Genomic DNA, 26,793 nt, shown 5'->3' with positions numbered 1-26,793 from the left:
CACTTTATCAAACGACAAAGAACAGAGTAACGAACGAACGACATTGACGAGTTCGCGGAAGGGAGAAGATGCTGTCTTACAGACCTATCATGTAACTTTTTCTTTTATTTATTGAACCACAAAGATCGAACCAGTGAGGCCACTAATGGGTTGGTGACAGAAAATAATATCATGAAACAAAGCCTCTGCATGATAATACCAAGTAAAGGTAAAATGGAAGACAATTAGCCTCGCTATGAACAAAAGCCGCCTCTTATACAGTACTCGATGTCGACGGCCCAATAGATGTTGTAGCTTACGATTCCCCCAACACTCAAACACGTACGATTCCCTTAGAAGCAGCAGCAGCTGACTGTATGTGCCAAAACTTAAACACTCAAACATACACAAATTCAATCCTTAAAACTACAAACATCAGGAATCAAAATTCTCTTTAAAACGTCCAAAAACTTACAAAGTTTTTATTGTGGTCGCTTCTCGCAAAACACGAAAAGAAACATAAAAAATTAAAATATATATAAATTTATACCTTAAACGTGACAGGAATGATCTCACAGAGAGGTCGGAATCTTTGGAAACGTTGCAGAGAGAGAGTGAGTGGTGTTGGGACTCGCAGAGTACGCGGGAATGAGCTCCGACTGATAAAGAGAATTGTTGATAAATATACAACCCTTAAGCGTACTTTAAGTAGTTGTGTGTATTTTGAAAATACACTTTAATATGTCTATATTTTTACAGCCCACGAGTTTTCGTGCAATGTCCAACACTAGAGAATACTGTTCATTTGACAGAACCACGTTCGTACACCCCTAACCTGCGTATTTTGCGAGTCCAACGTCAGATCCATGCGGACGTGACTCACGAATACATTCGTGCCGAGAATATCGAAGAGTACAAAATGTTACAAGACTTTAAATAAAAGAAGGAATGCCTATTTCACCCTTACATAGGCCTGACCTATATTAGCCTATGCGAGTCTTTGAAAATTATCGCCTTCTTAAATTTATAAAATTCATAAATTCATCTGACATTTTAATATATTATAATTTGTAAATTCAACAACACCATCGTTTTCATAAAAGAGAAATATGGCTGCGACCTTAACCCTTCGAGATTCCTGCCGTGAGTCGCTGACTGGACATTTTTGGCGAATGTCAAAGTCATTATTATTAAAATTATAATTATTATTATTATTATTATTCACTATAAATTTATCAATCAATGCATGACATCTGTTAATTTATCGTTTTCAAACCAAATTACTCATTGATTGCTACATGTTATAAAATAGAGCCGGCAGAAATTTGAAGTCAACACGGCCAGTCAAAGTCAGGACTCAACAGGAATCTCGCCGAAGGTTAAGAGGTCAGGCCTTCTTACAAACAATTTCACTTTCACTAACGTTTACAAAAACTCCAGATGATTTTACTTTCGCTACGAAAGTTTACAAAACAGTAGGTAATTTTATACTTTCACTACAGAAGTTTACAAAACAGATAATAATTTTATACTTTCACTACAAAAGTTTACAAAACATAATTTTATACTTTCACTACAAAAGTTTACATAACAGTAGATATTTTTTGTCTGACAACTTTCTCAATACAATTACAGAGGCAAAACTATAAAATCAATTAGATGAAGTATTAACTCCCTCGCTCTTTTACGTAACGAATGAAAGGAACGTATGTAGTGAATGGAATATAGAATTTAGGCCAGAGGTTACACGCTGGGACCTATAAGGTCATTCAGCGGCCCTACGGGGAACGAAAGGGGAATGAACAAGACAGGGCCTAGTCTTAAGGGTTGGTATGAGCGATTTGACAGCCACCTTACCGCTATATTTTTCCCTTCCCTAACTAAGACGGCCGTTAGTCTACAACGACATTCCCGATGGCACTTGGGTGACGAGGAAACACACAGATAAAATTATAACAACGAGAGATAGAGTACCAAATGGATTAAGTAGTAGGCATATCTTGAATTACAAATCTAACAACACTTGTCTATCATCTTGTATAAAATAACATTCGTATAAGCCACTTTTCAAAAGTACAAAAATGGTTCCTTTATACATTAAATACAAAATAATTCTTTCGTGTACGTTAGAAATATATCAGCTATTTTCCCGTACACTTACAAAAGTTGGGGATCTAATACGTCTTGTACTCATTTCTGTGTACATATCTTGTACTCATTTCTGTGTACATAGGAATATTACAAGTACAACTGGACCTAGTTTATAGAAAGACGTACCGTAGCGGTCTTTCGCAATTATTTATGTACATATACAACCTGTCAGCCATCAAACTATACAAGTATACATAGTCCTATCTAGTCTGGCCACTGAAGGTTTAAAATTATGGAAAAAGTAGATAAACAACATAAATATGTATCTAAAAACCAATGACAACACAAATTTCACAAGTTTATAGTGCAAATAGTTACCCCCCAGAATTGCACAAACTTTGAATTAACTTCCAAACAAGGGTGTCAGGAACCCAACTAGGCCTAAATTGGGGATGTCTAGTCGTGAAAAGCTTGAAAAATCTACGAGAAACGGCAAAACAGTTGTTTAAAAATATATAATCAAGATTCTATAACAATTTTTATATTAAATTACAGTTGTGTGTCTTTCGAAACAATAACACGTCCGTTCAGACGCTCTCAAACGCACCCCTTTCCAGTTATATAAAATCTGAATAAATACATCTCAGTCATTTATACCAAATCCTTAACCTAACAGGAATAGGAATAGCTCATAGAGACAAAATCCTTAACCTAACAGGAATAGGAATAGCTTATAGAGACAAGTTAACTTTTAAGACTTAAAAATAAGATCATATAAGATCCATTTTCCTTCATTAAATACTAATACAGAGTATACGACAACCTTTCAATATCTATTTGGTCAAAGTACCTCTGAATCTGATAGGACACCATAACCGCGGAGGTCACAAAGTGTCACAAAACCAGGCGTGACCTCAAATCCCTTAAGAATGTTCGACATTCCGGTGTTTACGACACTCTTGCGAAAGGAATGTACCTGTTTCGAACGCGTACGTTCAACCTGACGACGCTTTCGAAGCGCAAGCGTCCGTGGGTTCAAAAGCGACCCTACGTGAACGTCAAAGTGGGTCAGGTCTAAAAGGTTTTGTCTACCGCATAATAGACTGTCTACAACTTATGCCAAGTTCCTCATTCATAATTAAAAAATATGTTAAACGTCGAAACGCACTCAAAAGATTAAGACGTCTTAATCTTTTAAGCATCTGAACAGATTAGTTCGGCAAATTTAATTAGACCCAGAATATACCATTTAGAACTCCACAATTCGGAGTCATCTCAACCTTCTCACAGGCCGCCGAGGAGCAGGAGCCTGCAACGGCATAAGGCCGGCTTAATCTAAATAGATTTCAACCGACATCCGTTGCCCGGGAACGTGGCCGTTGATTGCAGGCAGTCTATTATTGCAATTTACAGAGTGGCCACTAATCAAATTTGCAAGACAATCCCTCTAACTTTTAAAGGATTAACTTCTTACCCTCCCGACTTTTAAGTATTACAACAAACGTACGAGTGCCCCAGATCGACAAGCAACGTCAACACTAAACTAGAGATTACGAGGAGAACTACGTCCTAGATCAGATCACAACGAATCACAGTTTTTCTTTTTCTATAAACGCTACGAATCACAGGAAATCAAAGTAACATAAATAAACTCTCAGACGGAAACAATCGTAAATGCAGAATATTTGTTACAGTAAGACTGTAAAACCAGGTGGGATTTCACGGAATCCCTGAAATTTTCAGGGAATTTGTGAGATCATCAATTCACTTAGGGACATTTGATCCTCGAGGGGCTAGTACTGAACATGGCGAAAGTGTCTGCCATCATTAGTACTAGCCCCTGGAAGATCAAATGTCCCTAAGTGAATTGATTTCACAAATTCCCTGAAAGTCGCAGGGTTTCAGTCTTACTGTACACATATACGTCAACATCGACAGTTTTTAAACAGACGAACAAACGAGTAAAGGTTTGAGTAATATATAAGCCCTAGGGAAGGTCAGAATAATGAAGTTAGCAACAATAGGGTGAAAGAAAATCAAAATTATTATTATACACAACGACAAAATGAACGAACACTCACACACACACAACCAACCTACACAACAGACGCACCTCACGAATGGCGTGCGAACGAGTCCGACAACGACGCTAAACTGACGAATATTCACGAACGAAATCGGTAAAAAGTCACGAAATGGCGTTTCTCCCGCTACTCGTTTCTCGCCGAGCACCACTTCTGCGAGTTTCTTCTCTCGCCTTAAAGTTCCCCCCATCAATATATATATCTCTCTCTACATTCTCAATCCCTCAACAATCTGCACCGACATAACGGCTAAATCAACCACTCCGAGGCTTTGCAAAGGCGCGAAAAGGCTCGATGTGGAAAAAGAAATAGAGCTGAGCTCACTGACTCATCTACGAGGGAAGGGCAGGTCTCCATCATGAATCTTACCAGAGTTGGGGATCACGGAAGCAGAGGAAAAGTTCCACAAAGAGAAAACTGGATCCCAAACCAGTGTGATCCAAGTCTCGAAAAAGAAGTAGACTTAAAGTAGCCAGTTCGAGTCGGGTAAAAGGGACGTTTTAGAATAGAAAGCAGCGATTTTAAATTGTCTTAACGTCGCCAAATCTACCTTCAAGTCATTTTACCTCACAGTCCATGATTTATTTTAGCTAGCCGTCGAATTATATGCCTTCCACACGAACCTCGAGAGAGACATGGCCAGCCCTCGTTCAAAACTAAGACGGTACCGTGGGTATCGGTCACCGGACAGATATAACTGTCATTGTCAATCACGAAATCAGCCTTCCTGGAAAAGGTCTAAACTTGTCGAAATATGAATGACTTTTTGCCCGAGAACCTGCTCACGAAATTAGCCTTCCTGGAAAAGGTCTAACCTTGACTTTTGTCAATGTTCTGAAAAGTCTTCTTGCAATTTAAAATGTACCAGGAAACACAAGGAACATGGTATGAACAAGACGGAATCTTCCGTTAATCGAGAAGATTAGCCAAAACTTTTGAATAATTGGAGAGAGAATTTGCAATATCTGTTAAAATGAAGGAAAATCTGTAGGAATCTACTTTCTGAAACTTATTTACGCTGAAGAAATTATTGTCATATTTCTATTAAACTGCTGAAGAAATTACTGTCATATTTCTATTAAACTACAAAAGAGAAAACTTTTTGTAAAATATGAAACGATCTATGTAGCCTCACGAATCAATTATCTTGAGGAGTTCAAAAGGAAATGAAATCTAGACAAGAATAAGTACCATGAGTTCTACAGCCTTTTAAAACTTAAGGAACACTTGCGATGTGTCATAAAGTGTTCCCGCACTGTCAAAACTCTAACGACTGGCCCCAGACGACCCACGAGCAGATCAGGGATTCACGCCAGGCGTGTGGAATGTTCTCACGTGACCTTACACCAAAAAGATGATTATATTTACAATTAAACGCATCAACGAAACACTTACATTCTAAAAGCAGTAACGTAACTAACAAAGTATGTTAGTGTGACACCGTCATGTCATCAATATGACACATTCACACATGCTTAGGCTAACCTTATATAGGTTAGCAACGCATCACTCGTCTGGTTTGAGTTAAATCAACGGAGTATTATCACATTGTGTAAGTAGGACACTGACACCTCAACTTAAAAGAAGTTCCGTACGTATCGGTTACGTTATCATCATTATTTTTTGCTATGTTACCATTTTAGATATTATACAGTTTTAGGTGAATACCTTAAATTGAATTTTAAGCGTACAGGTCTGTTTTAGGGTAGGAACTATGCGGAATTGCTGTTAACTATAAGATATCCCAAAAATATTGAAGTCCAGGCCATAATATCGGTCTTTGTTACTTAACAGACCTCATTAGTTATCGGAAACCTAGAAAACATTCGGGCACAGTCTTTAATATAAGGTCTTTGTTACTTAACATTGTTCCTGAACAGGAAACTATTAAGTTGAGGTGTTACTGTACACATCAAAAGTGTGCATATAATGTACTTAAATCGCCCTTAAGTAGTCTAACCGAAGTTGAGACACCTCGGGACTGTCTGTGAATATTAAAATGTGCTTACGTCTCCATTCCGAGCTTTTTTTTTTTTTACTCAACTGCCAACAACATATTTACATCGCAAACAACTTTATACAAACAACAACAAAAGACAACAGTTTAGCACCTTTCTGTTGAAACAACACTTGTCCACGCAGATACTGGGACTACCTGCGGGGCAAAATGTAGAAAAATATTTTTTCTTACAAAAAAACTTTGCATCTACAAATTCGTATCAAAATACACTCGGTACAAAATATGTCTCCGATGATATTGGAGATTTACTATACAAAGTCTGGTCCAATGCGAATATATCACGACCAGGTTATATATACCAACTTGGTCTAATTCAAGGCTTCGCCTCTTGGGCGGAACAATTTCCGGAGGAGGTTTACCACAAGACGGAAGGCTGGTGGACGTGTCAATGGCTCTTATCTTCCTACAAAAATTGTGGAAAACGACGATTAACTCATTTATAAACTACCGAACTAAAATGGTTTGCATGTCGCACAAAATTCTGGAATGTTTCAACCTGATTAAACTTTACAGAATCAACATGAATAGACTAATCTAAATTTTTGGACATCCTAAGACCTACTCTCAAATCCACAAATTGTAAATGCATTCTAACATCGGCGAGAATCATCGCTGAATTACAAATTCTTTTACTTCCGTCATGTCAAGTCGAGCTAAAAGTGAGAGCCACATTATTATACTTTCAACTTTCTTGAACCCCTAAGCATTGGACAAAGCAACTGGTGGCTATATACCGTGCATTAAGTGCGTAGATTTTGACGGGCTGAAAGTGATAATTCCCAACTAGCCCTTTGTCAGATTGTAATGCCATTTTCCACGAGCCATCTGTCTCGAGTTCTCACCTCACGGAAGGCTCAAAAGACTCTTCAGATCCACAGCCCTAAACATTGCTGTATATCGTCAACTCCTCCATGTGAATGCGTCCCCTGTGCTTCCAAACCCGGTACTTGACCAGATCTTTGCGAGTGACCATCCCCACGACCTCGTTGTCGTCGTTCGTCACCACGAGGTGACGCAGCCCCAGGGCCCTGAACAGGTTGAATATCCTCGGCAGGGAGGAACAGGCCAGGACGGAGTAAGGCGAAGGGTTGATGAAAGGCCGCAGGTCGATGGTGCACCGCAGGTCCTCGGGGTCGAGCTGGACCTGCTCCATCGTGTAGAACCTGGGGTAGGACTCGCGGAAGAGGTGGATGTCCACCTTCTTGTCCTGCCAGACCTCCGCGTTTTCGTTGAACACCTGTTTCGAGGAAGGAGGGGGAATCAGAGCGAGTTTGTGTGGAGTCGACTAATGTTGCATGAACCTTAAAGTAATGTTTTCTTATAATGTTTCTCTCGTTTCGAAAGTTTATTGCACTCTGGCAACCAAAATCTATCCTAATTTGGAAAACGGCAATATCTGCAAATTGAAACTGAGATATGCCACCTACTGGGCTCTTGAAACACTAATAAACAAATTACTGCAGTTTCAGAATGATTCTTCACTGCTTTCAAAGAGTATTTAGGAGGTCCCATTTAAATTAGCGGCAAAATCAGTAACAAGGCGAGGGAGTATCTACCATTTTTCCCACTTTTGTATCTTTGCAAACACTGCAGTCTTCCAGTTTAGGGCAGAAATATGTATCGACTATATTTAATATTAAAATGATCATCTTGACTTTCATTTTACTTTTATTTTTTCAACATGCTGCTTGCATAAATACAATACCTTACGACCCATGAACCGTAATATTCTGTGACGCCATTTTATACTGGTTTAAAAGATATTCGTATCCTTTCATGCAAAGTATAAGGTGCCTAAAGTCAGTATGGGTTTAGGGAGACAGTTCTGTGAAGGCTACGTACATTCTCTATTCAATATTCAATATAATCATCATCTTGGCTTCCAATTGACTTTTAACATAAGTTTTTGCCTGAATTATATATTTATTTGGCCATAATACTTGTCCATTTAAAATCAAAACATGTAATATTGGTTTAAAGATGTCTATATCATTCAAGGAAGCTGTAAGATACCTTATAATAAAAAAAAATCTAAGGGTCCTTCAGAAACCGACCCTCGAAAGCTATACAAAGCTCAGAGCCGTGAATTTTTGCTCTTTGGAAAAGCTGTCAAATTCTTCACAAGAAGTTATGAGAACAGATATGATAAATGTCTTAAAGACTAACTCTCTCTCTCTCTCTCTCTCTCGATCTTAATCCCAAAACAAGTGACTTAAAAAATGTTATTTGAAATCCATATCTCTCTCTCTCTCTCTCTCTCTCTCAATCTTGATCCTAAAACCAATGACTTTTAAAAAAGTTATTTGAAAACTCTCTCTCTATCTCTCTCTAATCCCAAAACCAATGACTTCAAGAAAGTTATTTGAAATCCATCTCTCTCTCAATCTTAATCCCAAAACCAATGACTTGAAAAACGTTATTTGAAGTCCATATCTCTCTCTCTAACCCCAAAACCAATGACTTGAAAAATGTTATTTGAAATCCATCGCTCTCTCTCTCTAAATCTTGATCCCAAAACCAATGATTTAAAACCAGTTTTTTGAAATATCTCTCTCTTTCTCTCTCTCTCAAAACCAATGACTTAAAAAAATTTATTTGAAATCTCTCTCTCTCTCTCTCTCTCTCTCTCTCTCTGACCTTATGCTTCAGAAGAACAGTGAGCTGCGAACGCAAAATCAGGCCCCTAAGCCTGCCGAACGTCTTGAAAAACCGCTCGTCCGCTCCGGAGGGAAGTTCGTCGACCACGGGAAACCCGTTGTGAGGGTACTTCTTGAGAATTGCGACGATTCGTCTGACGCGCTCCACGGACCTGAGAGTCACCACTGGGCGATTCATCACCTGAAATTGTCAATTCACACGTTAGCGGATACTCGGATAGTGTACGATCATTATTGTTATTATTATTATTATTATTATTATTATTCCAACTCATTAAAAATGAAAAAATGAATAAATAAATAGATAAAAATGTACCAAAATGCATTGCGTTTTCGCCTGAACGCTACGAAGCCAAGCACTAGGGCACTTTCTGCCGTTCAGTGCTTAAGAAAGTGAAAAAAGGAGTAGACATTAGACACTCCACCACTCCAGGGAGGGAGCACGTCTGGATTACAGTGCTTAAGCAATCATAAACACGGGGAGTTTGCTCTGATGGCAAACGTAAGCATTGCGAGATCGGTTTCCAGAACTTCTGAATTGAACTGAACATAGAATTTAGGCCACAGGCCAAGCGTTGGGACCTAGGAGGTCATACACCGCTGAAACGGAAACCACTGAGGACACTGACGACACTAGCCCCCTACGGGGTCAGAGGCTGTTGGTATCAGGGTAAAATGGACCACCTCTGCTACCCTGCAACAATGCACTGTTGCTCGTCACTGCAAAATTATCCTCCTGAAAATTCATTCTAGGGTCGAAAACCTACCAGTGTGCGACAAATTTCTGCTCCATTTCAATGAGTTCTTTCGTGTTCCCAATTCACTTATATAAATTTCCTCCAGTTCCCAACGAATCTAGAGGATTTGCAGACCGTACCACTAAAACAATACTCTCTATGAATCTGTTTGTTAAAAAATGTGGGAAAATAAAATAAAAGAATTTGACAGACCTATTAATTGTTCCATCAAAGCGTTAGGCCTTATTAATGCATGCTAGAATCTCATAATGAGAGTAATTAGCGATCATCAACTATATTAAGAGAAATTACTGCCCCATTGTGTCGGATTTCTGAAATTTTAGCCCAGCACATTCGAGGAAATTCTTAAACCGCGGGGCTTTGAAAATTGACAGAGCTGTGCGGCCTACCGGGAACGACACACTATATTTTTCATCTTAATATTGCATACAGTAACCCACAGTAAAGAATAAAATAAAGAATATATAGAATTCTGACCGAAAGTCAAGAGCTGGGACCTACGGGGTCATTCAGAGCTGGAAACGCAACTGAGAGTAGAAGGTTTTCGCTGATTTTACGAAACCACTCGCTGGCTTTGACGCTCTTCAATCTCCTCTCAGACGTAACTTCTGACGACATAAAAGCTGTCGTTGCTATTGAAACAGCAACGGGTATACTTCACAAACCCACAATTGAAAGTTACTCTAGTGAAAGCAGCTTCTGACTCGACACCCCTGGCTTCAGAAAGTTTTTTCGAGGGATGAGTAACAGCTGATTAGATCAGCTATTCATTCGAGTGATAATGCTAAGAAAAATGGAAATGATAGACTGTCTAAGATCAGACCAACGTTAGATATTGATGAAAGCACGATAAAATTGAAAGGTAGGCTATTTTTCCAACTTCACCATCAAAGCCTTCAACAACAGATGCACACGCAGGTTACCTGCTAAAATTTAATGTCTATACTTGGCACGACACAACCGGGGTTAATTTACCGTCTAGTTTTGGAACAGGAGGTACATAAAAAGTGAAAATTCATTCAAAGAAAGGTGACAGAGAAATATAATAAGTGTTCCTTAATTTTTACCCTTTTATCAAATAATTCAAGTCGGAAAATATTGTGAAATTCTGAAAGTACAATGGTTCTAGAACACACAAAAAATTGGTTTCAGTCAATTTTAAGCCGTGAAACGTACGTGTTCGTGAATCCGCAACGAAAGGGCTCAGAAGCGGGGAACTACTCACCTCCGACGCATAAATGTTGTTGGAGAGGGGGGGAGCGTCCCACCCCATGATGGGGACCCCATTCATCTGGATGTGGATGTCGTACAGGCCCTGCGGGTGAACGGGAACAGTTAGGAACGAATCCACGGACATACGGTTTCCTCACATTCCAAGCGCCGACAGACTTAAATAATTAGGGGATACACAGACCGGGAAAAAGTTCTGAAACTTGGTAACGGATGACAGAAAGGAAAATAGAAGCCACTGAACCATGTTATGTCAAAATTATCAATTTCCCCATCGCAGTTTCGAACGCACAGATGGTTTGGGCACGAGGGAAGAATCGTACCGGTACGAAGGGGCGAGACAATAATAAAGAAATATCAGTTCATAAAGTTAGGCCTTAATTCTACTTATCCCAGGCATTGAGTACCGATTTCTTATTACGGTCAACCGCCGGATTTTGCAGGGAATGGCATGTACCACCACCTCCCACCAATAGCTAAAATCCGTGAATATTTGACACCTCTAAAAATACTAATATCTGTCTATTTTGATAGTTCAAACACCGAAAAAACCCTCGACAAATGCTTATACCTGAGTATTTTAACAGTTTCATCATAAAAAATGCATTTAGTCACGAAAATGACATAAAAATACAGTAATTAGTATTTCCCTGTGAAAAATACCGCAATTAGTCGAATGTTCCGCAAATAACGTGTGTACACATTCCACAGAAAAGTCCATGAATAGGTGAAGCCGCTAATAGGCGGAGGTCCTCTGTACATTTCTCAACATCAACATTCAAATTCAAACTAACATTCTAACCACAGAAGTCTCCACCTATATTTAATCATAATTCATAAGCATTAACCTACCATTATTATGTTTTAATATTTTCAAAATCAAGCTTTTCACCCCCCCAGCAGTCAGACGTCCTCTTTCCGTCCCGTGCTTTTGAAGACCCGAATTCCTATTCCCTTTTTTCCACGATTTCCTGGGCCTTTTAAATAGGTCCTCTCTACCCTTGTTACTTCTTTATCAACTGCTTTTCTGATATTGGTCCTAGACCTTCACCCAAAACGTCCAAACTATCTCGATCTTCGAGAATTGAAGTCTATTTCTCAGCAAAATGATATTGGATTGTAGTGTCACGTCAGGGCTAAATTATTCAATCATTAGTCTCAGTTTCCTGATATATACTTAATTGTGCCTTAAAGTTAAGCTATGCAGACTCCACCCTACTTTAACGAGTTACGTTCCCGAAAGGCCGCTTGCGTGTTGGACTGTTTGGAAAGTCGGTTACTGTAATCTTCGCGCTTGTTGAAGTACGCTACAAAATCAATACAGTACTGTACGTTTGTTCATCCTAAATCACAATACGCGGTACATAGAGTACTTTATGTACAGAATTGGGTTACAGAACAAAATCTGAACTTATGGGTGGCAAAAGAGCAATGCTCTGAAAACAATTCTAATCTGCACCCCCATTTGTTTGTAACTCTGAATGTTCATAAGTCGAACGTTCATCGTAAGTAGGGCGGCACCTGTACTCGACCACGTCAAGCTTACAGAAACGACGGCGACAAATCTCCGCAGGAACGAACCTCGTTGAAGTAATCGCCGACCCACTTCGCCACCATCAGGACGATCATGAGGGGCAGACCGAAGGTGATGTTGCCCACGGCTTCCATGAGGATGACGGTGAGACTCAGCGTCATGCGAACGACGCCGCCCAGCATGGCCCCCGCGCCCACCAGGGCGTATTTTCCCTCGTCCACCCAGTCCTGGAAGAGGGGGGACGATTATTTTAAGGGAAATCAGATCTTTGGGGGGACTTTGGAGAAGCGTCCACCTACGGACGAAGGCTGGAGATGGCTGCAGATGTCAATGACCAGGAAAGATGATTAACGACAAAAAAAAAAAGGGAAATAATGTACGACATATGGAAATTAGGCCAAACGACAAGCACTGCGACCTATGAAGTCATTCGCTGCTGGAAAGGAAATTGAGAGTAAAAGGTTTGAAAGGTGTAACAGGAGGAAAACTTCGCTGTTGCACTACGAAACAATCGTCAGGAGAGGTTGGAGAGTCAGAAGGAAGAAAGAGAATATGAAAGGAATCAAATATTTAGTGCAGACTCAACAGCTCTACTGAACACCCACGACACAACTGCAGTTTCTAGTGAACTGAAGTGTAATTGAAATATTCGGGGCAGACCCAACAGCTCTACTGAATGTCCATGAAACTGCTGAAGTTTTTAACCTGTACAGCTGTACAAGTTCATGATGGTTTTAAGCTCTGCTTTGACAGATTTTGACAAATAATTTTCATTCTGTCTCGAATATTTACACGAATATCAACGCCAACGTAATCCAACGTTCCGTACCTGGTCTGGGAAGAGCGTGGCCATCATCTTCCCGACAATGCGGCCCCACGAGGCCCCGCAGAGCAGCGTGGGGATGAAGAGACCCGCCGGTATGCCGAGGCCGTACGTCCAACAGGCCAGGAAATAGTAGCACACGAAGAACACGCTCAGCGTCGACCACGAGAAGGAACCTGAGGAGATATCGAAATGAAAGTATGAGAGAAATACTTACGATTGTGGAGAGGAACATGCTACAGAATTTAGGCCACAAAAGAGGTTGCAGCAAAGAACCTTATTAAGTAATGCCCACAGCCCACCACATGAGGTGCACAGATTAAAACCACGAATGCTCTGCGTACGGGACGCCATCCCAGCGCCACTCACCCGACCCTTCGTGGAAGAGCGACCTCACGCTCTCCTCCGGAGTCTGGAACCAGATGGCGGCAGCGGCGTTCTCCTCTCCTTCTCGGCAAAACATCTGCGGGGAAAACGGGACGTTCTCAGAGGGATTATAATTGTAATTATTATTAGAAGGATTATAACTATTATTATTATTATTCAGAAAATGAAGAACCCTTCTCATACGGAACAATCCCACCAAAGGGGACACTGACTTGACACTCAAGAGGCCCCCAAAGAATATTAAGGTCTTCATTCAAAACTAAGTGAAATATTAAAATGCACTGCATCAGTACTGCCTAACTTAACAGACAGTTTGGGAGTCTGTCTGGCTTTCTGATGAGAAATGGAGTCTGTTAAGTGATAAAGATCTTAAATAACAGTTTGCAATTCAATATTTTCTAGTTTTCTGTTAAGTAACAAAGTCCCTTAAGTAACAGACATAAATTATAGCCTGCAAATCCACACAGTACTACCATAAACTAACCTATACTTTATGCTTAACATTCAATTTATGAGATTTATCTAAAAATATATCGAATCTGAATGGAAGTCTTGCAAAATATACTGATAACATGTCGCTGATAAGTACAGGAGCCCAATACGTTCAAGGCTAGGCTGACGACGTTCCGAGCTCACGACGCTCTTCAAATATATTTATCACAAATTATTTTCCGGGTTACAACGCATGTTCTGGGTTTATGACGCCGGTCCGACGGAAGAAATATGGCTCCGAAACGGCAGAATGGCCAAAATTTGGAGGTTTTGTGATTAGAATCTCTTTAAAAATGCAGGCTACGTTTCTTTTCAAGACACCCAAGGGATTAAATTTAAGGTTTTCTTACGATTTCTGACGATATTTCGGGTTACGACGCGGCGTCGGAACGGAATTCCTGTTGTAGTGGGGACTTTCCTAGTTACATTTGGGTTCTAAACAATACATTAAAATGTCTTAAAGAGGTTCGGCTAAAGATGGAGATTGGTCGGACCGTCGGATACACTTTTTAATATCAGAATTGGAACTGGAATATCAGATATAGGCTAAAGGCCCAAGCACTGAGACCTATAAGGTCATTCAGCGCTGAATGAAAATTGAGAGTAAAAGGTTTGAAAGGCGTAACGGGAGAAAAACCTCTTATTTGCACTATGAAACAATTGTTAGGAGAGGGCTGAGGAAAGTAAGACGGAAGAAAGGGAATATGAAAGGAGGTACGGTAAAATGCAACGACAAGGTTGCAACTTAGGACGCTGCAAAGAACCTTATCAAGTAATGCCTACAGTAAATCGCATGAGGTGCAATGATGGCGCTAACCCTTACGGGAACTTTTTCAATATATTATTATCTGTAATAATTCAGTTTGACCAAAGCACCTTGGGGCATTCCCGGGGTTCCGCAGGACCGGTAAAAAAGTATATCCGGAATCAAGGGAATCCGGACGACAAAACGACACCAGGCGAGACACTCGCCGTCAACACCACTACCAATCTGATTCTCCAATCAACGACGAATGGCAAAGCTGCCGCCCATACCTGAATGGGGTACGAAGACTCCTCGGAAATCACGCGGCAATCGTCGATCAAGTACATCATAAGGAAGGCCACCACGGCTGTCATGAACGCCACGAAGGACGCCTCCAGCAGCTTCTGCCACGGGCGGGTTATGTACCTGAAGGGGTTTGTGAGAATTTATTAAAATAACCAAGACACAAAAATTTCTCTCTCTCTCTCTCTCTCTCTCTTTCTCTCGACAACCTACTTCATGCGGAAAGCCGTCAGCTTGAAATTGATGTGGTTGTAGACGGCACCCAGTCCCCCTCCCAGCACCCCCATCAGGACGAAGGGGATGAACTCCCAGATCTCGTACGTCAGGTCGTCGAACTTGCCGAAGTTGAGGAGGCCGTTGAAGGCGAGTTTCCCTGGAAAGCGAGATAAAAGGAGATTTACTCTACGGTCGGGACAGTCGACGACTTTCTATGGGAGTCAGAGGTCCCCTGATCGACAGAGAGGGCATTTCGTCGCCTGACGAATGTACGCTTACCTGGAACGCCGTTATACACGGACAGGACGAAGTTCAGGGTGAAACCTGACACCATGGCACCGAAGAATACCCTCCACGTCAGGCCTTGGTTCCAAAAGCTCGCTCCCTCCTCCAGGGAAAAGAGGACCCCTCCTGCAGGTGGAAAAAGAAATGGTACAATTCAAAAGTGAAAATGTGAAGGAGCAGATGACCAAGGTGTGTGAGGTATGGATATGTAAGGGAAAGGTTCTGACCGCGTTCCCACGTCCCCTGGCTGTCAAGTCTTTGTCCCTACGATTTTTATGGACCCCAGGTTGATGTCAGGTTACCACAAGATTTCATGGTCATTCCACTACTTAGACAAGCTATTTCTCCCCATTCTCACCACATGTCTGGACCATCTAAGTGTTTGAAAAATCTACTACCCAACTTATGAATATAATCTCGCCAACTTCCTAACTTGTAACACGACCCATTTCAACGACGGCGAGTCCCAGCAAACATCCGTCCCTTACCCACAGGCGCACCGAAGGCAGCTGCTACACCGGCCGCCGCCCCAGCCGAGACGAAGTCCCTCTTCTCATGGTCCTCTCTGAAGTATTCGAAGATCTTGAAATCGAAGCCGAAGGAGGTCGTCTTCCCCTGGGACAGCCCAGCCGCTATGACGGCGCCCGAGTGAATCATGGGTCCTTCCTGAAGAGGGGACAAGATTAGTAACAACCCGTGTTAACAGATGATCTGGGGGTCTGATAAGTAAAGTATAGACTACGCTTGAATACTTTCTAGAATTCTGATAAGTAATAAAGTCGATTAAGTACCAGAGATCGTGTAGCATAGCCTGAGATTGAATATTTTTGACATACCTTCCAACTAACAGCGATTCCACATAGTTCCTAACCTGAACTAACCTGCGCTGTACATTAAACATTCGATTCAAGAGATTTATCTACAAATGTATCATACCTAAAATGGTAGCATAGCAAAATAATCATTTAAAAGTAAGGTTTTCTTATGATTTTCGATGATATTTCGGGTTACATACAACGATTTTCGCTTACGACGCGGCGTCGGAACAGAACTCCCGTCATGAACCGAGGACTGCCTGATATCTGCGCCGCAAACAATAAAACATCACACCGGACCAAAGACCTACCTTGCCAACGGCCAGCCCGCCCAGAACGGACATTATGACGCCCGTGGTCTTTGCGAGAAGAGTCTTGATCCTCACCACGCGCGGGATCTTCACTCCGTTCAGGTAGCACTTGACCTGCGGGATGCCGCTGCCCGCCGACACAGGCTGCAAAAAGGTAGAAAGTGAATCCACTTCTCTTCAGGAGTGACGACAGAGGAACCGGCGCTCAGTAAACGTTCGTCTTACGCGTTACAAAGCAATGCAATGGAATGGAATATGGAATTTAGGCCAACGACCTAGCAATGGGACCTATAAGGTCACTCAGCTAAAGGGAAATTGAGAGTGGAAAGGTTTGGAAAGTTGTACCAGCAGGAAAACCGCCAAGCAGTCGCACGCACTACGACACAATTTTAGGAGAGGGTGGATGGTAAGATGGAAGAAAGGGAATATGAATGGAGGTAGAGTAAATGGAATGAAAGGGGTTGCATAAAGCCAAAATTCACTAAAATGACGTCACTGGCCCCTTCAAGGAAAAGCTACGTTCGTCGTCGCTGTTTATTTCTCGCCGTGTGTCACTGACGACAGAGAACAAGGCTTTAATAGGTTGTTAATCTGTCACAAAGAGCTTTGGGGGACCAGATTATATATGCAAGATAAAATAAAGTATAATGATACAAATATGAAACGGAATTTACAACTCAGGCCGACGGCCGAGCCAAGTTGGGACCTGCGAGGTCATTCAGTGCTGAGAGGGAAACCGAGAGGTATAAAAAGGTTTGAGGAGTGTAACAAGAATGAGACCTCTTACAGTTGAACTGTGAAACAACTGTCAGAGAGGGTTGAGGAAAGTAATATGAAAGGAGCCACAGTAAAGGAACGAAAGGGGTCGTCGCAGTTTGGGGCGGAAGGGACGCTGCGAGGAACCTTTTTTAAGCAAACGCACGGGGAAAAAGTTACGCAAATAAAAAACCAGGGGACTCTGAGGAGGTCCCGAAACATGGCCGATCATTACCTCAATCACAGACCCCATCAAACCAGCCACGAGGACTGGGCCAACATTCAGCGCAGCCCACAGGAAGAAAGCGATGGCCAGCGTGCCGTATATGACGCCCTCGTCGGTGTCTGCGGATGGCGTTAAGGATAATCAACGACGAGGAACGTGGACCAGAATTGTTCTTACTTACTCGACCGGCTTCTCAGCCCGCACCGTAACCCGCGACCACCCGCAGGAGCCATTCCAGAACGATGTCCTGGCCTGACAGACGCGCAAAAGGATACATTTCTTCAGCCAGCTGTACTTGAACTTGGACAGCTCGCGGATGCAAATGTCTATGACGCAGGCCAGCAGCGCCGTCAGGATTCCGATCATCATCACGACCAGCCATCGCATCGCGTCCTTCTTCATGACGAACGGGTATCCCTTCTTGCGTTCCTCGTCCAGCCATGCCGAGTTCACGTTCGTGTCGTAGTCCAGGCTCTGCGGAGGAGGGGTGGGTATTAGGGTTGGGTAGTCTCGACGAGATGTTGCTCGCGGTGCAGCCGACCCCCGGTATTTCCCGGGGATGCTTACCGCAGCCCCCAACGAATAGCTAAAATCCGGAAATATTTGACAGCCCTCTAAAAACGCTTATAACTTCCTATTTTGGTGGTTCAAAGGTCAAAAAAACCGTCTACAAATGCTTATACCTGAATATTTTAATAGTTTTATCACAAAAAATGCATTTAGTCACAAAAATGATATGAAAATATAGTAATTAGTGAATATTTCTCTATGCAAAATATGGCAAATAATGTGTATATATATACATTCCACGGAAAAATCTGCCAATACGTAAAACTGCGAATCCAGAACCACGGATAGGAGGGGGTCCACTGTACCTTGGCTTACAGGTGCTTTTGGGGGGGGATGGCTTTTTGATAGGTAAAATATCCATTAAGAAATGAAGACACTTTATTATTGCCTGGACTTGAACACGACTAGATTTTTGAAAAGTAAAAAATTCGGCTACGTAACGAAGACCCTTTACCATAGTACTGCTTGACGTTCAATTTGCAAGATTCATCTGAACATTTATGTAGTTTTCATAACTTTTATTTGAAATAAAAGTCTAAAAGTTACACACTTTATAATCATATACTTCAAAAAGTAGAATAACATTTCTTGAGGAAATAATCACGACCACATTTGCCTCTTATTTTTCATGCCAGTGGGCCTAAAATATTTTTTTAAATTAGAAATCTCTTCGGCAAAAATTGGAACCTCTCACGAGAGGGACAAGAACGCCCGGAAACACGTGAGGAAGACTAGAATTCCACGGCCTGGCAGCGAGGAAACCTGAACTATGGAGAGAGAATTATTTCTTCAAGACAATTAAAATCTCCCCTCACCTCATAGGCGGCGGAGAGGAGATTTAACTGGCCCCTCTGTTCCTGGGCGGGCCGCTGCGCAGTCTCTTCCTGGTTGAAAAACGCCGAGTTCCCGGGGTGTCCGTCCTCACGGTCTGCGGAAGAAGAAGAAGAAGAAGAAGAAGACGATGATTATGATGTATTATTCAGACTGTCGACAGACAATGGGATTTACATATGAGAGAGAGAGAGAGAGTGACTTACCGTGCAAGACGTGATTAGCCTTAGAAGTGGCGCTGCCGTCGCACTCGTCGACATCTTCGCGGGATACTGTCTCGTCGTCGTAGTTCTGGCTCTGAAAACAAAGCGCGCATGAGATTAGAATCGTGACGTCAGGTGGTTCGGACGTGTTGTGAGAATGGGATAAAAGCTAGTTCTGTTCTCACTATTTCTGTTTCTCTCTCTGGAACATAGGTAAATTGGATATGATTGCTTTCTTTCTCTCTCTCTCTCTCTCTCTCTTTTCTGAAACTAAGCTAAACTGATATATTCGCTTCTCTCTCTCTCTCTCTTTTTGTGAAACTGAGGTAACCATAGCTTATCATGGGTACATTTTCTCTCTCTCTCTCTCTCTCTCTCTCTCTCTCTCTCTCTCTCTCTCTCTCTCTCTCTCTCTCTCTCTCTCATACTGATGCAATCTGGAACTACTTCAACTTTTATCAGATGAATTTTATCATTTCCTTTAATATTCCTGTAATTCTCTCTCTCTCTCTCTCTCTCTCTCTCTCACAAACCACTACAATCTAATCACCTCGTCCCGTTTGTTCTCGTAACAGGCAGTTCGAAGGCGCGACCACAAACATCCCACGATTTCGAGATTTCGCGACCACAATTACGAAAGTCTGATCGACTGACGTTATCTCTCTCTCTCTCTCTCTCTCTCTCTCTCTCTCTCTCTCTCTCTCTCTCTCTCTCTCTCTCTCTCTTTTTGTTTGGATGATAACGGGAGGTCGTTGAGCTTTTGAAAGCTTTCGACATGAAGTTAAACATCAAGAGTGTCTTTCCAAAGCGTTCTACAACTCTTTAAAATCCTCATCTTTCGAAAGTTCTCGGCATAATCTTAAACCTCACATATATATACATATATATTAACAATTTCTTTATTAATTTGATCTTCATATATATATATTGTTTGTGGAAATCTTTATTATTACGCAGTTCAAGTATTGGACAGTGCTTCCCTTTAGACAGGTTTGGGAACTCTCTCCGTCTTCTGTTCTCCAACTCTCGCAAAGTACATCTCCCTTCCAAGCCTTGAAAAAATAATATAGGACGTCTTTCGACAATCACTTGGTTCCTGAGTCTGTGAACTTTATTTCTGCGGTCCGCAGTTCCTAAATTATATGAGTAGCCTCTTCTTAAACATAAAATAGACACATTCACACACACTTTCAAAGAGCAATGGGGCTTGTCTTTAGGACGCTATACCTGTCTAGGCACATTTGCCGCCGAAAAAGGCATTAAATACAACAAGTAACGAGCCTAGGCCGTTTAAAATCAGCTGTGCGTACGTCCCACCGAGGTCCGACAGCGACCGAGACCTTCAATTACGTCAGCCATTCCGAGGCACCTTCTGTTAACGTTCTTGGTTTCTGACCTTTATAGGAGTTTACGTTCGTTGTCTACTCTCTGTCGCTCCAATCTTTCCACGTTCTCTCTTTTCTAAGCGGAGATTCTGCCATGCGGAAGTTTACTTCCGAACGACAGTACTGTAATAATGAAAGGTGTGGCGGGTAAATGGGGCACTCCACCTTCTCTCTTTTCTAAGCTGGAGATTCTGCCGTGCGGAAGTTTGCTTTCGAGCAACAACGAAAATTCTGACGAGCAAAAGGGGCACTCCACCTTCTCTCCTTTCTAAGCCGGAGACGAAGTTTACCTTCGAACGACAGCAATAACGAAAATTCTGACGAGCAAAAGGGGCACTCACGCACTGATTCTTCTTCTCGAAAGTCCTCTCCTTGAGTCCCGTCTGACGCGAGTGTATGACCTGCATCTCCTGTTCATCGGGACCTTGCAGTATGGGGTTCCTCAATGGGCAAAGAGACCACCTCGCTCGAGCGGACGCAGGAAGCCTCATGGTCGGATGCAACTCACCCGCACCAGATAAAGCCCAGGCAAGCGGCACGCGGGTAAACAAGGCCACTGGGGAAAAACAACTCGAATGAGACGACACCGCGGCAGGTGCGTCACCCTGACGGCCGGCGGGGCCCATCTTATCAGCGTGTGTCGACGAGGTCCCCCCTCCCCCACCCCTGACTGTTTTGTTAGATAATAGGTCGGTCAGTTACGGGAGGCGGCGGAGATGACACGGATTCCGCTAGGCCAACGACCCTCGACTCTCTCTGAGCAAAGATAAGACGGTTAGGGTACAATAGGCCTTTCCCGAATGATTAGAAGACTCAATTCACAGCAGGCGAGAGTTGGATACAACTATGAGCACAAATGAAGCTTTAAAATAATATTAAAGTTTATACGATTTTCAAAGAGTACTTGGCCCCCTTAAAAAAATCATACAAACTTATTCCACACGCCAAAGTCTTGTCGACGGGAGAGACGAGGAAGCCACGACATCAATGGCAAAACATCAAGTTTACACATCGACGAACTTAAAAATGTTGTGGACAGAGACTTCCTGTTTTCGTGATATTTGTCGAACGCCGAGAAGACCCCAAACACTTCCCACAAACGTGAATGAAGCGTCGCTATCTGTCCTTCCGTCACAAGACGGCCTCCTTATCTTGCTCCCCTCCTTATCTCGAGGAACGTGTCCCGGGAAGATAGAGGAGGCACGTCCAAGATACAAAGTAGTCTCAGGAGATTCAGAGATAAGATTAGAACCGTTTTAATTTTCAGGGATCGAAGAATCTTGTAGGTTGCACGCCTAGTCCCACTGCAGGGGACATTCAACATACGGAAACTTATAAAACGACAGAGGTTTCGAGGAGAAACGACTACAAGTTTGATAGCCAACGAGATTTGCTCTCGAATGCAGTGAAAAGTAGAAGTTCGGCTGCCGACTGCCCAGAGCAGAGGTGACGGAAGCGGTCACTTCTGAGATGCCGTGCGATGACTCTCGTCGCCAGATAAGGTCCTCCATACTTCAAAACACAATGCCGAGGGGGATGTCTGCCTGATAAGCTCAGCGTGGTCGTTATCTTCTGTCACAAAATGCCAAATTAAACTTTATCCCGTCACAATGCACGGCGGTCATTCACGGCAGATAACGCGAGGACTGTGAATGCGTGCGGTATTTGCAAACTCATTCTGGCAAAACATTTTGGAACTTGTGTGTCACAGTGATGCTTTCGTCGATTTTTTAAGCGCATAAGGCCCATTGGATAGGCTTATCGTTAACGGTTGATGGCAACTAGCGTAGTTCCGTTGATAAACATGTGACACGCAAAACCGGCCGTCAACTTGCCCATCAAACACGTGAAATCGAGGAAGGTTTACGAAGATAAATTAACACTGATTACGAGTATTTTGCAACTTAGGTCAAATCGACTATCGCCGTCATTAGCCCTAACGTGCGCATATTTGTATATCGCGGCCCCAAAACGTGATAAACTTACCACACGTCAATAAACAGCAAAACAATTCTGTGGGACAATACAGATTAGATGGTGATAAGCTCGATCAATATTTACGAGGGGAAATTGGATGTCATTCTGATTATAAACTCGCTGATGTCCGAAGCTTTGTAGTGGTGGGGGAGAACAATGGTAAGCTTTTATTTAAAAAATTCTAACACTTAAGAGATGCAGTCCCCGGGGTTTGATGGGCTCGGATTACGACGTTCTTCAAATACATTCATCAAAAATTATTTCCCGGGTTACAACGCATGTTCCGGGGTTACGACGCCGATCCGCCGGAAAAAATATGGCTCTAAAATGGCAGAATGGTCAAAATTTGGAGGTTTTTAGGATTAAAAGTGAGGTTTTCTTTCAATTTTCGACGGTATTTCGGGTTACGACGATTTCTGGCTCGCAACGTGGCGCTGGAACGGAACGACTGTCATAAACAGGGAACGGCCGTACTGCGAAACTGCAATCAGAGTGAACCTATCACCGGCTAAGCCTGAAAATCTTATTGGAAACCACAATTACCTGTAAGTGTCTTACTGAGTAATCTAAGGCACAATTAAACGCAAACATAGCTAAGACAAACTTATACCACATACACCTTAGATAACCGGGCATCTTTTGCGTCTCAAAATGGTAAAAGTTACGACAGAATTAGCGGCAACATTAACGTACACTAGGCAGCGACATCTACGAAGCGTCATTTTCCACGGTTACCAGGTTCCCCTAAAGAACAGACCGTCACCCAGCCAGCATTCCTGGGGTGCATATCACCCCCAAATTGACACGGAGCAGACGACCAGAGTGAAATGAAGCGCGACACACTTATCAACGTTCGAGCGAGGGAGATAAGAGAGTCGACTCGACGCTGCGAATTTCTTCGGGGTCTGAAACAATAGCAGTTTGTCTCAAGTGTCCTCCACGATAGAGAGCTCTATCTCGCGACTGTGTCGGAGTAAATCGTTGCTTTGCGCTGTAAGTCGCCGTGCAATGCCCAAACCATTTTATCTTTGTGTAGAGTTGGCGATAACGAGGCATTTATGCATCTTTTGCAACCGTGCCGTTGACTGTGCAAGAATTACTTTGCGGTAGGATTTTTTATGCAGATTTTACAAGAGGTGGACCACGTTACTGGTAGGAAGTGGTCTGAGATTTCGGGAGAATTGGTTGAGAACTCTCTCTCTCTCTCTCTCGCTCTCTCTCTCTCTCTCTCTCTCAGACGAGCACCAATCCTACCTTCTCCGTCTTCTGTTGCCTCTGCTGTTGGGACGACTCCAGGGACGAGGCGTAAGACGATTCCGGAGAGTAGAAAACGGGTGTCGTGTTGAGGTCGTCTTCCCCTACCCCGGCGGCCGGGTTCAGGAGGCCCACAGTTTCCGAGCTGTCGGTCGTCATGGTCGGTCTTCCTTCAGGAGGGGGGCTCTAGGACAGCTCCATCTGCGAGGGGCAACGTACGTCTGTCAGTTTTAGATTCGCTGCTTTACGAGGGGGAGCCTACAGACCTAATATGGCTTCAAGGCAGTGAAATAAGTTTGCGAAACGTTTATAAAATCATTTTATTTTTTGTAGAAAAAGTCTAGGCCCTTTACGTCCTGCAACGTACCATCGTACGGTCGTAAGACCTCGCCATACAATCTGTACCTTTTACTTTAAACGAGAACTAACAATCACTACGCCAGCAATTAAGATACATTCCTCTCAAAGTCCAATCTGTAATATTTCATATTAATTGGTTCATCGAAAAATTTAACGGCACAACGAATGGTAAATTTAAAAACGTGTTAAGCACTCATTCCGAGGCCGACTCAACAGAACAAAGCATTGCAAGAGACGTCTCGTCTACAAATCTGGATAATGGCGGTAATTATTTACTAAATTGTCTGATAAATATAAATTTCCAAGTCGGGATTCCGAGAGAGGTGCGAATTTCTAAATTTTAGCTCGGCCTGGGCAACACTTTCTCCCAAAACAGATCTCATTTCATTAAACCCCCGAATTCGCGCTCTCACGATTCGCGGACTTCTCTGTTGAACGTCTATCCACCTTATTCGCGGAAAATTCGCCCATTCGCGGTATTTTTCACTGAGAAATATCCACTAATTACTGTATTTTCATATTTTCATGACTAAATGAACTTATTTGTGATAAAACTATTTAAAATAATCGGATACGAGCATTTTTAGAGGATTTTTGTTTGAATTATCAAAACAGGCAGTTCTAAGCGATTTTAGAAGGGCTTCAAGTATTCGAGGATTTAAGCTATTCGTGGGGGGTATGTGGTACCCATACCCCCGCGAATACGGGGCTTTACTCTACCCTGATAAGTGACTGATAAAGGATTCTAACCTTGAAAGGTATAAATCTATTAAAGGCCTCAGTTACAGTAATAGATTCTCAGAGAGGTTGGGGTTAAATCGTATAGAAATTAAAAATAAAATAAAATGAAGCATATTATCGCCCCATAGACGTCTCACGTAATATATTAGTACATAAATATACACAAAACATACATAAAAGGCCTGGAATATTCCAGTCAGCGACTGGCGGGAATAGGGCCTGCGGTAGTAGGCTGCAGTTTTACCATAGGGGATTTCGAAGGGAATATGACCTAGCCAGACTTATCTATACCCAACCTAACCTAGGATGCCATGCCCTAACCTACCCAGGGGGGGAAGCGGGAAGGGGGGAAAGAGCTTTGTTCCCCCTGGAACCCCCACACCCTCCATTAGGTCAGGTACCCCCTCCCCTCTCCCTAACCTGTTAGGTAGTGACCCCCCCCATCTGCATACTAAACCCCTAACATGACCTAGGGCATCGTGACCTGACTTGGTTGGGGGGCATTTCATGCCCTGCCCCCTCAAAACCATCCAAAGGGGGGGAGGAGACCCCCTCCCCCCAGAGTAAATCATGATCCTCCATCTGGCCAATATACCCAATTTTGGGCATTTATACCCATAAATGCCCATTTTTATGATAGTTTATGCCCCCAGGTCAAACCCTGCCCCCCACAAAACCATCCAGAGGGGGGGAGGAAACCCCCTCTCCCCTAAAGAAAATCATGACCCCTACATCTGCCTGCCATACCCAATTTTGGGCATTTATGCCCATTTTTATGATAGTTTATGCCCCCCTGGTCAAACCCTGCCCGCCACATGCCCAAGGGGTCGGGGGGGGGGGCAACAGCACCCTCTACCCCAAGTAAATCATGACCCCTTTTGCCTACTATACCCAATCTGGGGCATTTATGCCCACTTAATGCTAGTTTATACCCTGGTCGACCCCGGGGTCAACCCCAGGTCACGTGACCCCTTGACCTGACCAAACCCTGACCTCCTATGGTGGTTAAAGTAGTGATAAGATTTAAAAGCCTAAAATAACGCTTAATAAAGTTTATTTTAATATATATAATATATAAACAGCCCCGGGGTACCCACGGGGGCACGAGACCCCGATGCCCAAATACCCACCTGCTAATCTCCACGAGTCACGTGCCGCCGGCCACCTCCCCCTATTTCAGACGGCCATATTTAAGCCAAATTAGCATATATAACCACAAAACCACTAAATTAACATAGAATAATGATTAAATTATCCATATCTAATGGGAAATAGGGGTTAAATAGGGGAGAAATGGGTCAAATAGGGGTAAATAGGGAGTCGTATCTCACCTCTCAGCTGCCAAGTCTTTGTTTACACTGGTGACGCAATTCGGCTTCTCTTCGGGACGTTGGCGACCGGGGGCGTTTTTTCGCCTCGTTTCCGCCGTTTTTTAGGGTTTTTTCGTGGGTTTTTTTATGTTTTTTATATTGGAAAACGTGTTATAAAATATTTAAAATACTTTTATATCCGTATTTTATAGTTATACGGTATTTAAATACGGGTTAGGTCGAATTTTTTGGGGAAGGAAGGAGGCGTTTTTTCTCGTAGGCTTTCGCTGCTTCGTCTCATTTCCTTTGTTTTTTAGGTTTATTTCGCCGATTTTATATATTTTATATATTAAAAAGACTTTATAAAATATATAAAATACTTTAGAACTTGTATTTTATAATTATACGCTGCTTAGATATGAATATGATCAAAATACTCGACAAAACAGG

The 26,793-nt window shown here is 42.6% G+C and overlaps 1 protein-coding gene across 3 annotated transcripts; it reads right to left on the bottom strand.

Moving 5' to 3' along the window:
- Positions 1-446: 446 nt before the first annotated feature.
- ClC-b (chloride channel protein 7) lies at positions 447-26,450 on the bottom strand. Of its 3 annotated transcripts, XM_067103230.1 has the most exons (17): positions 26,365-26,450; positions 23,933-24,133; positions 19,320-19,410; positions 19,098-19,210; positions 17,988-18,186; positions 17,722-17,831; positions 16,731-16,874; positions 16,093-16,270; positions 15,599-15,730; positions 15,317-15,476; positions 15,091-15,226; positions 13,546-13,639; positions 13,183-13,352; positions 12,401-12,580; positions 10,815-10,904; positions 8,812-9,012; positions 447-7,411 (listed from the first exon to the last, which is right to left on the bottom strand). In XM_067103230.1, the coding sequence occupies exons 2-17, from the start codon at positions 24,089-24,091 to the stop codon at positions 7,055-7,057; spliced, it is 2,514 nt and encodes an 837-aa protein (XP_066959331.1). In that variant the 5' UTR covers positions 24,092-24,133; positions 26,365-26,450; the 3' UTR covers positions 447-7,054. The 3 variants fall into 3 exon arrangements, with proteins under 3 accessions (XP_066959331.1, XP_066959332.1, XP_066959330.1); XM_067103231.1 differs by lacking the exon at positions 23,933-24,133 and having other exon boundaries at positions 26,365-26,409; XM_067103229.1 differs by lacking the exons at positions 23,933-24,133; positions 26,365-26,450 and adding an exon at positions 21,043-21,268.
- Positions 26,451-26,793: the final 343 nt, after the last annotated feature.

The sequence above is a fragment of the Macrobrachium rosenbergii genome, unplaced genomic scaffold, assembly GCF_040412425.1.
Source record: "Macrobrachium rosenbergii isolate ZJJX-2024 unplaced genomic scaffold, ASM4041242v1 60, whole genome shotgun sequence".
In the NCBI taxonomy this organism is placed as follows: domain Eukaryota; kingdom Metazoa; phylum Arthropoda; class Malacostraca; order Decapoda; family Palaemonidae; genus Macrobrachium; species Macrobrachium rosenbergii.
The sequence above is the reverse complement of the archived record's forward strand: the minus strand, read 5'-3'. Positions and strand labels throughout refer to the sequence as shown.